The 10,000-nt window shown below is 38.9% G+C and overlaps 1 protein-coding gene across 1 annotated transcript in view; it reads left to right on the top strand.

Moving 5' to 3' along the window:
* Positions 1–2,207: 2,207 nt before the first annotated feature.
* Positions 2,208–10,000, top strand: part of LOC137627693 (regulator of G-protein signaling 21-like) — a 14,937-nt gene continuing 7,144 nt past the window's right edge. The window contains 4 exon segments of the mRNA XM_068358909.1: positions 2,208–2,795; positions 2,797–2,855; positions 6,169–6,191; positions 6,194–6,292. Of these exon segments, the coding sequence (XP_068215010.1) occupies positions 2,766–2,795; positions 2,797–2,855; positions 6,169–6,191; positions 6,194–6,292 (211 nt within the window). The 5' untranslated portion in view covers positions 2,208–2,765.

Here is a 10,000-nt window from a genome sequence, read left to right as displayed (position 1 = left end):
CTGAGAGTCTGAGCGGCTCACCGCTCGCTCAGCGCCATGCTGCCAGCCAGCCATCGACTCCACATCATCTCTTGTACAGCTAATCTCGCTGAGAAAGATGCCACTGCCACTGCTCACTGGTGCTACCTCTCTCTCTCTCTCTCTCTCTCTCTCTCTCTCTCTCTCTCTCTCTCGTATGGACAGTGCTTTGTGTTTTCAGGGGAGAGAGAGAGAGAGAGAGATAGACGGTTTCGAGAGCAACGGCCCCCCACAATATACAGGACGTGAATCCATTGCGTGATGGAAGACGGAAGTTCGAATATACATCTCTCTGTGACAGAAAAGGCCCTGCATAGAACTGACAGGTCGACCAGTAACGAAACGGACTCTTTAATGACCTTATAATTGCAGTTCACTGGAATCCAACTTGGCAATGATGGCCGATGCGTAAGGGAAAGAAGATTGCCTGCTACGCTACGGTCCGGTTTGTTGTAGGAAGGCGGGTGGCGATGGAGAAATGAATTATTTCACCCCACGGCGATTGTTTGACAGTTTCTGGCGAAGAAAAATCTTGTTGTCTAATGTTTTTCATATTGTTATTTATAGTTTTCCATCGCCATAGCCTTCCCGTCGTGTGTGTACGTGTGTGTCTTTTGTCGTGAAGTGGCTGGCAGGTAGCTTTTCTCTCGACACGAACACTCCCTTCCTCCAGTGTCGGTTGAGCGTATTTCAAGCCACCACCCGCTCCTGTGGGATGTGTTTCCAACATGTGTGTTCCTGGACAGTGTCGGGTAAATACATACTCTTTTCTTTGATAACGCCTTCCGCCCCCCCCTCTCTCTCTCTCTCATCTCTCCTCTCTCTCTCTCTTCTCTCTCTCTCTCTCTTCCAGGACCTGTACACCTCTTCAGTAAAGAATGTCTGTATCCTGGTTTCACATCTCTTTCTCCTATATTAATTTTCCTTCTTAAAACACACACATTTTCTCTCTCTCTCTCTCTCTCTCTCTCTCTCTCTCTCTCTTCCAGGACATATCATATACCTCTTCATTGTTTCAGCTCTTCCTCTTTTATTAATTTTTCTTCTTAAAACACACACACTCTCTCTCTCTCTCTCTCTCTCTCTCTCTCTCTTCCAGGACTTATCATATACCTCTTCATTGTTTCAGCTCTTCCTCTTTTATTAATTTTTCTTCTTAAAACACACACACTCTCTCTCTCTCTCTCTCTCTCTCTCTCTCTCTCTCTCTTCCAGGACTTATCATATACCTCTTCATTGTTTCAGCTCTTCCTCTTTTATTTAATTTTTCTTCTTAAAACACACACACTCTCTCTCTCTCTCTCTCTCTCTCTCTCTCTCTCTCTCTTCCAGGACTTATCATATTCCTCTTCATTGTTTCAGCTCTTCCTCTTTTATTAATTTTTCTTCTTAAAACACACACACTCTCTCTCTCTCTCTCTCTCTCTCCTCTCTCTCTCTCTCTTCAAAGGACATACCATATACCCTGTTTCACCTCTTCCTCATCTATTAATTTTGCTTCTTAAAAGCTACAAAACAAAAGACGGTGTTGATTCTTTTTTTTTTTATTAAAATTTTTATTTTTATGTTTCTTAGTGAGTTAGTATACGCATGCGAGTCCAATATTACAATAACCACAGTAACAGGTATGTTACTACAGGTAGATGTAATTGTTTTTGATGTATTGAAGCATAATTTCATCCTGTTGATGACAAGCGTATAATATTTAGTGGATGTTTACATTATCTGAATGTCCTGTCATGGATATAGGAATGTGATAAGACAAGCAATATTAATTTCATTTGTTTCACTCTGTTGTTGCAGAGAGAGAGAGAGAGAGAGAGAGAGAGAGATTGTCCAGTGTGACTTTGCTCAGAAGAAAATAAGATTCATTTGAATATTTCGACCGTCCAAAAAATTAATTTCCATGATTATATGACAACGGCCGAAACCAAAACAAAAATGTATCCGAAAAGCCTCTCTTTCTCTCTCTCTCTCTCTCTCTCTCTCTCTCTCTCTCTCTCTAGGTTATCGGGGTTAGGGATGGGTTCATGGGAGGGCTCTCTCTCTCTCTCTCCTCTCTCTCTCTCTCTCTCAGAGAGAGAGGGTGTCTCTCGGGCTGAGCTTGGGGTAAGGGGAGGGGGGATGCCAACGCTGTGCCGAGTGCGCGCGCCAACGGGAGAAGAGCAGGCGGCTATTTAGCTCCGTGAAGGGAACCTCGTGAGCAACAGAAGAGCCTCAAACCGCACGTCTGACCAGACGCACTCGCTCTTGGGCCGTTTAAACGCTAGTGTTGGTACTAGTCATACTCGTCAGTGTCTCTTGGCGCAGTGTTGTTGTTGTTATTAAAAGTGACACGCTTCTGGAATGCTATTTCTTCCTGGCGAGCCTTGTCGTTCTAATTTCTTTGCCGACTCCATAAGAAAGCCACAGTGAAGTGTTAGTGTCCTAACAAAAGAAAGCACTGATTTCAAACGAAAGTTTCAGTGGATAGTTACATCCTGCAGCACTGACTGTTCCTCCTCGAGTTCCTGCAGAAGGGTGTAGCAACGCCTCCTCCAGGTGTCGTGGCTATCCGCCCCTCACGAAATCCGACGACATCGCAGGCCGCCGATTCCGCCCCCGTTTGAACAGACCAGCCAGTCTACCTTGCTTGCTGTGCCTCTGCTGCCCCTCCGCCACCATCGGGTCCCTAGAGCAAGCAGGCGCTGAGGAGACCTTCGGCAGTGGGTGGAAGGATTCTGCTGGTTTCCTCCAGTGGCACAATCATGATCGCTACAGATATCCGGAGGGAATCCTCTTAAGGCAACCAAGTCCGTCCTGGGATCAATTGCTGATTCCCTCGCGCACGGGAAAAGGTATCCATCAACTGTGACTTTAAAGGTTACACTTCTTCTGTTCGTGCGATTGGTATTGGTGTGTGTCTGTGACGCTTTATGTGTGTTTGTGTGTGTGTGAGAGAGAGAGAGAGAGAGAGAGAGAGAGAGAGTCTGTGTTACAGGATAGAATCATCTTTCTCACTCGCATCATAAAGGTTATACTCCTTCTTCTGTACGAGTGGCATTGTGTGTGTGCAGTGATGTGTGTGTCTGTGATGCTGTGTGTATGGTGGAAGAAATGAAATGAGAGAGAGAGCTGTGGTGTGTGTGTCTGTGACGCTTTGTGTATGGTTTCTGTACTTGTGGCATTGTGTGTCTGATGAGAGAGAGAGAGAGAAGCTATCGGCCTCATCCGGTTTCATCTTATCAAAGTTAATGCCATCCATAACAATATATTATATTATATGTATCTTCTAGTATGATGTCTATATTCGTATGATATTCTATTTGTTTTATGTTCAAAGATGGCTTTAGATATGATAGTCTGTTGGGGCATCATGACCTTTTTCTTTGGCATGATGTTCAGTGCATGGCTATAGCCATCTTTGTCTGATTGCTTTAGGTACTTCTGGTGAAGAAAGTTTGATCGTACTTTTCAATTTTTATTCAAAATGTTATTGGTTAATTGTTCGTTTAGCCTTTCTGTATGTCAGATGCTATAGAGAATCTCTCTCTCTTCTCTCTCTCTCTCTCTCTCTCTCTCTCTCTCTCATGCGAGGAAGAACATTTGACATATACCCAGCACTTAAAAATGTATTTGTTTTGAAGACAAGCCTAGCAATAATACACGAGTTAATGATGTACAACATCTATTTTTTTAATATTATTATTGTTTTCTTTCTCAAAACAACATGAAACTCTAAGAGCTAATTAATGCAGACAACACGCGATAAATATGTACTTGTTTTATCAATTCTCTTATCTAATTATTTACAATATATATATATATATATATACACATATATATATTATATATATATATGAAAGGTTTATTTTTGTGTTGTTACTGTTCTCAAAACATCTTATTTCAATTGTTAACTACTTCTCTTATAGTTTATTCATTTTCTTTCATCCTTTCCTCACTGGACTATTTTCCCCTATAGGCATCCTGCTTTTTTCAACTAGTGTTGTAGCTTAGCAAGTAGTTAATATATATATATATATATATATATATATTTAAAATGTCAAAAGGGAAAGATGTCTAAAATTAGATCAATCCTCTAAATTGTAGACCACCTGGTCTAACCTAGACTGCAGTCTTGCTCCAGCGTAACAAAGTTTTATAAAAATAGTCTTAATGATAGTACGGTGTACTTGGTCCATTAATCCTTGGTGGGAAAATTTATGGCAAATGGAAGGAAGACACACACACCATGTTATGTACTATATATATAATATATATATATATAGTATAACAGATGTATTCACATTATATATGTATGCCTATTCACTGTAGATTACTATATAACCCCACTCGATATTTGAAAAAATAAGAATTTATCAATATTAGAATTTGAATTCTTGAATATCAAATGTGGTTGTCCCCGGCTATTTTAGGCTGCAATAACAATATAAGTATTATTAGCATTCCCATTTCTTAAATAACCTTTTCCCTTTTGTTCAACTTTCAAATGCTTATTGTTATAATTTTTTTTCAATTGTACCGGTTTCATTTACACAGAATCCATTGAATTAGTCACAAGGAAACCCCCATTTATTCATTGTTTAGGAAGAAAAACTGGAATGTATTTCCTTTGGATAAAATAGCCCCCGGGGGGGGGGGAGGAGCAGGTGGGAGATGTTTTAGGGTGGAGGGTAGCCACAAGAGATACGGAGATTGTGGTGTGTGTACAATGACGTCACGTTGACGTCAGAGCTCACAGCTGTCGAGGCTGCTAGTCCCAACCTAGCCGGCGTACAAAGCCACTCCTAAGTAAACTTGCTGATTAATATATTATTGATTTGTTTTGTATGATTAAGGAAATTGATGTTCCTTGCGCTTGCAATCCCATTGGCTTGGGGGTGTGTGACGTCACTGGTTGCCGAAGGTTTAAGCTCAGGGCCTATTGTATTGAGTGGAGGTGACCCTCGAGGTGTTTTTGATACAGTTTGCAATGTCTTTTGCATTGCAGAATTATGGGTTGGATGAAAGAATAATCCTGGGAGTTTTATAGGTGTATATACTGTATAATATATATATATATAATATATAATATATATATAAACAGTAGTCAGATCATCGATTAATAATATTTTAATTTCTGATTCTTAAATATGTTGATAAATTACAACTATGCAATATCTCCTGCTGTTGGTTTATCGTTACTGGCAATATGAAAACTCGATGTCTGGAGATGTCAATAGATGGCACTAGTGTCCGTCATTGTATCCTGTTAGACCGAGACTGCGTGAAGTGACACCTTCCGGTCTTATGAGAAAGTCATTTTCTCTTCAAATTTGACACAGTAGTCTGGGAAAGCACTTTTGCCCCGTCACTTCTTTTTTTATTTATTTATTTCCAAACAGTTTTAGTAATCATGCAATGGCGCTAACACTCTTGATAAGGAATGCAGTCATTAACGTGAAGATTTAACTTATGATCTCAGAAGTTTTACAATGCCTGTGACATCTTGATTTCATTGCAGTGTGTTGCTATATCCTTGATTGGAGGCGTTGCTGGGTGGGGGTGGGGGGGGGGGGTTTAGGGGAGATGTGTTTGGCCCGTGTGATGGTCTAGGCCTGGAGGGAGGTACCCATGGCTGGGTGATGATTGATGATGGCGGCTCTGTCATTTCTCTCTCACCCGGAACTTGATTTTAAATCTCATGTCTTTATTTCCCACGCTTTCACCTCTCTCTCTCTCTCTCTCTCTCTCTCTCTCTCTCTCTCATCTCTTTAAAAGAGGATAATCTTTCCGCTTTGTTCTGACAACCTCCGCTTCAAGGTCCCGAAGCTCTGTTGTAGTATTGTTTCGCTTTCGATGCCAGCTTTATCACTTTAGTATTAGCACTCAATAAATCACACATTTCGCTGCCACACGGAAGCGTGAACCTTACGAAAGAGATTGATGTGAAGATAATCTCCTAACCGCGAGATATGAATTCAGTCCACAAACACTGCCTATACCAGAACAGTTTTTTTTTTCTTTTTTTTTTCATAGATTATCATCATGCAAATGCGTTTATCATTGTTTCCCTTATATAGCCAAGATCGTCTCATTGCAAATGTCATTTAGTCTATTTTAGACCGTAGAATGTCTATTAACATTTGTTTTTTTTGTTTGTCCTTGCAGAAGTGACATGAGGTTACGTCTAGGATGCTTCGCAGGAGAGAGACTCTCAAGTCAGACGTCCGACCTCTTCCAGAAGAAGCTCAGGGATGGGCTGAAAGCTTCCACAATCTTATGGCATCAAAATGTAAGTCATTGAATTATATACAATTTTTGTCATTATTAATTATAAATTTATATATATATATATATATATAAATATATTATATATATATATAATATATATATATATTTATATATAATATATATATATTTATATATATATATATATATATGTTATATATATATATATATATGTATATATAGTATATATATATATATGTTATATATAGTGTATATATATATATATATTATATATGTATATATACACCATATATCTATATTCATATGAATATATGTATATGCACTATATATAGTATATATATATATATATATATATATTGTATATATATATATATATATATATTATTGCATGGTATTGTAATTTTATCAAATATCTCCTTTAATTTTCTTTAAATATCAAGAGCAATGCCAAGGATGAGATTTATATAAAAAAAAAAAAAAAACAGCTTAACTCCGAACATTTCTTTAACCACCATTCGTCTTCTGAGAATCCATAGTTATTACTAATCAGTAGAACGTACCCTTCTTAAAAATTCTCGTAGCTCTGTTGTTACTCAACTATTATCTATTTTTGTTATTGTTGTTTTATACTAATTACCCACAGTAATTAACATAAATGCTTTACCCCAGTTTTCCGTTTCCCCAATCACGCCCCTAGGAAGTCGATTTTCCTGGGAAATTTGTAAGTGTTTTGCGTACTCATTTCCTGATGGGAATCCGCTGGGTAAATTTGCTTTCATGATATTGACGTAATATTTATATATCTTATTTGCTGACACTAAGAGGAACAGTTGTGTCATCTCTCTCTCTCTCCCGCTCTCTCTCTCTCTCGCTCCTCTCTCTCTCTCTCTCTCTCTCCAGGTGTTTTTAAGTATTTGCTCGGTTGGTATTTTAGTGTTCTCTCCAGCAGCTAGTAATTCTCTCTCTCTCTCTCTCTCTCTCTCTCTCTCTCTCTCTCAGCAATTAGATACATTGAAAATAGCACAAGTTATTTTCTATGGCAATAAAAAAAAAAAACCTTTATATAATAAATAACAATAAAAATAAACTATATTTAAGATAAACATTCCTTGATGTCTCTTGAAGTGACAGCGAATGGGGGCTGGGGAGGGGGGGGGGGACTACATTCCTTAGATATGTAGATTTTCCTGCAAAGAACTCGGCTAGACTTTGACATGAACATAGCTCTCGGCTGCAGGGGAACCCAAATTAGGCATTCAAGGACTGGCGTCGCTACCATACCTTTTTGGGGGTAAGCGGGGGTCCTTATATTCTTGGTGCAATGCCATGCCCCCATACAAAGTTGTGCTTAAGCTTATAGTATCTCAGATATCTGTCATTTAGTATTTATCACGTGTATTATTACTACTACTACTACTACTACTACATACTACTACTACTACTACTTACTACTACTACTATCTAAGCTACAACCCTAGTTGGAAAAGCAGGATGCTATAAGCCCCAGGGCTCCAACAAGGAAATATACTCCAGTCAGGAAAAATAATAAAGAAAGTAAGTTATTATTATTAAGATTACTAGCTGACCTACAACCCTAGTTGGGAAAAGCAGGATGCTATAAGCCTATAGCCTCTAACAAGGAAATGTAGCCCAGTGAGGAAAGGAAATGAATAATTCATATGCGGAGTAATGAACAATAATAATAAGATATTTTGAGAACAGTAATCACACGAATGAGATAGTTATTGTAAATGCTTAATGACAACGAAAAATAACTGCACCTTTATTTTCTTCATCTTCCATTCGCTTTCTATTTCTTCAATGTTCTGCGTAACTGCTTACGTCATGCGTTTTTTCGGCTTATGTAATCAACCTGTATTTGCGTCAGCTGGAGGAAATAATAAACCGAGGGATAGGGTTGAATAAAAAAAAAAATGTGACTGACTACTGTGACAAGATAAGTTTTGTACCTCAAGATAAGTAGGTGGTCGGTACGTACCTCGAGAGACAATTGAGGAGACCGTGCGTCATCAAGAAGCCGACCTCCTCCTTCTCCTCCTCCTCCTCCTCCCTTTATCCTCATCCTCATGAGTCGAAGGGGACTCGAAGGCGTTGTTCACTTGACAGTCATAGATCCTTATCTGGGGGTTTTGTCACGCCCTATGTCGTCCAGAATGGGCTAACGTGTAACAATTCCCAACTGCATGACGTCGACTGGAAACGTCCTCCAATTTTTTGTTTCTTGCAATTGAACCCCGTCGTGACGTTCCTCCGAGCCTTGGTAGATTCTACCTCGTAGCATCTTTCCCTCTTTTATGTTGTATCTTTAACGTCTACCAGGTCGTATGAAAGCCATAAAATCCATGCGTATTCCTCTCTATAACTTTCATTTGCGATGTTACTAAGACGATCTCTTGCGATGTAAGATTCTCGTGACACCTCGACGCCATCGTATTCCCATCTAGAACTTTCATTTGCGATGTTACTAAGACGATCTCTTGCCGATGTAAGATTCTCGTGACACCCCCGACGCCATCGTATTCTCCATCTAGAACTTTCATTTGCGATGTTACTAAGACGATCTCTTGCTATGTAAGATTCTCGTGACACCCCGACGCCATCTTGCGATGTAGATTTCTCGTGACAAAGGTAAAAATATCCCCCTTTGCCATAACCTCAGCCCTTTTTTTTATAGAGTTTCCGTACCTTGTTCAACAAAAGCCACTTCTATTTATACCCTTTCTGTCAGGTGCTCGAAACGTCAGCACAAAAACATGTCGGACGAAAACGGCTCATTGCTTGACAATTTTTGTCCAGGTGCCAAAATATGTAGTTGTTCCTTGGGCTCCGCTTCATAAATCAACGAGACAGGCCCCTCCCGCCCTAAACTAATTTCTCAAATCTTCGTCAATAATAGTCACACGAAACGAAGGTTAATAGACATCATGCTTTGATGATGTCAAAAATGATATTGGAAGCAAAGACCTTAAACTTCCTCACGGTCACTTAAAACTTAAAACGACTTCGCCCATGTCAGAATTCTACAGTTTCTGGGATCAAGAAACAGAGTCCCATATTTATGTTTCGCGTAGCCTTGGCACTTCGCTTCTCTTGGCAGGGGTGTTTGAACTTCAAAGGGCATGTCATGGGAGGGATGGGGGAGCAAGCTCTGAGGGCCAAAGAGTTTGCTTTTTACGGTATATATATTCCCCTTTGTATTAAAAATACCATCAGCTCAAGGCAGGATATAGAAGGACATGGAGCGGGTCAATGGGTTTTGCAATATCAAGAGAAGGTTTTTTTTTTTTTGTTTTTTTTGAGTTTGCACAACTTTTTTCGGCATTTGTCCTTAATCGTAGTCAGATTTATATCTATCATACAGTTTTCTATGTCCATAAAGGTAGCTATTGCAAAGGCGAATTTACTATAGTAATGTATATAATATATATATTATATTATATATATATAATATATATATATATACATGCATATATATATATATATATGTATATATATACTGTATATATGTGTGTATGAATACATATATATGTATCTGTATATATATATATATATATATATAACATATATATATATACAAACACTAGTTTATTCCCTCATTCCATTTATAATTACCTTTCACTTGGTGATGTCACTAAATCACTTTTACCTTTCGGACGTCATGTAAGGCCATCCGGTGGCCTGACTAAACGTCCTGTTGGCACAATTAACATTCCCCTTGACAACAATGATA

This window comes from Palaemon carinicauda, chromosome 35, assembly GCF_036898095.1.
Source record: "Palaemon carinicauda isolate YSFRI2023 chromosome 35, ASM3689809v2, whole genome shotgun sequence".
In the NCBI taxonomy this organism is placed as follows: Eukaryota; Metazoa; Arthropoda; class Malacostraca; order Decapoda; family Palaemonidae; genus Palaemon; species Palaemon carinicauda.
Note: the sequence above shows the minus strand (reverse complement) of the source record. Positions and strands in the feature narration are given on the sequence as shown.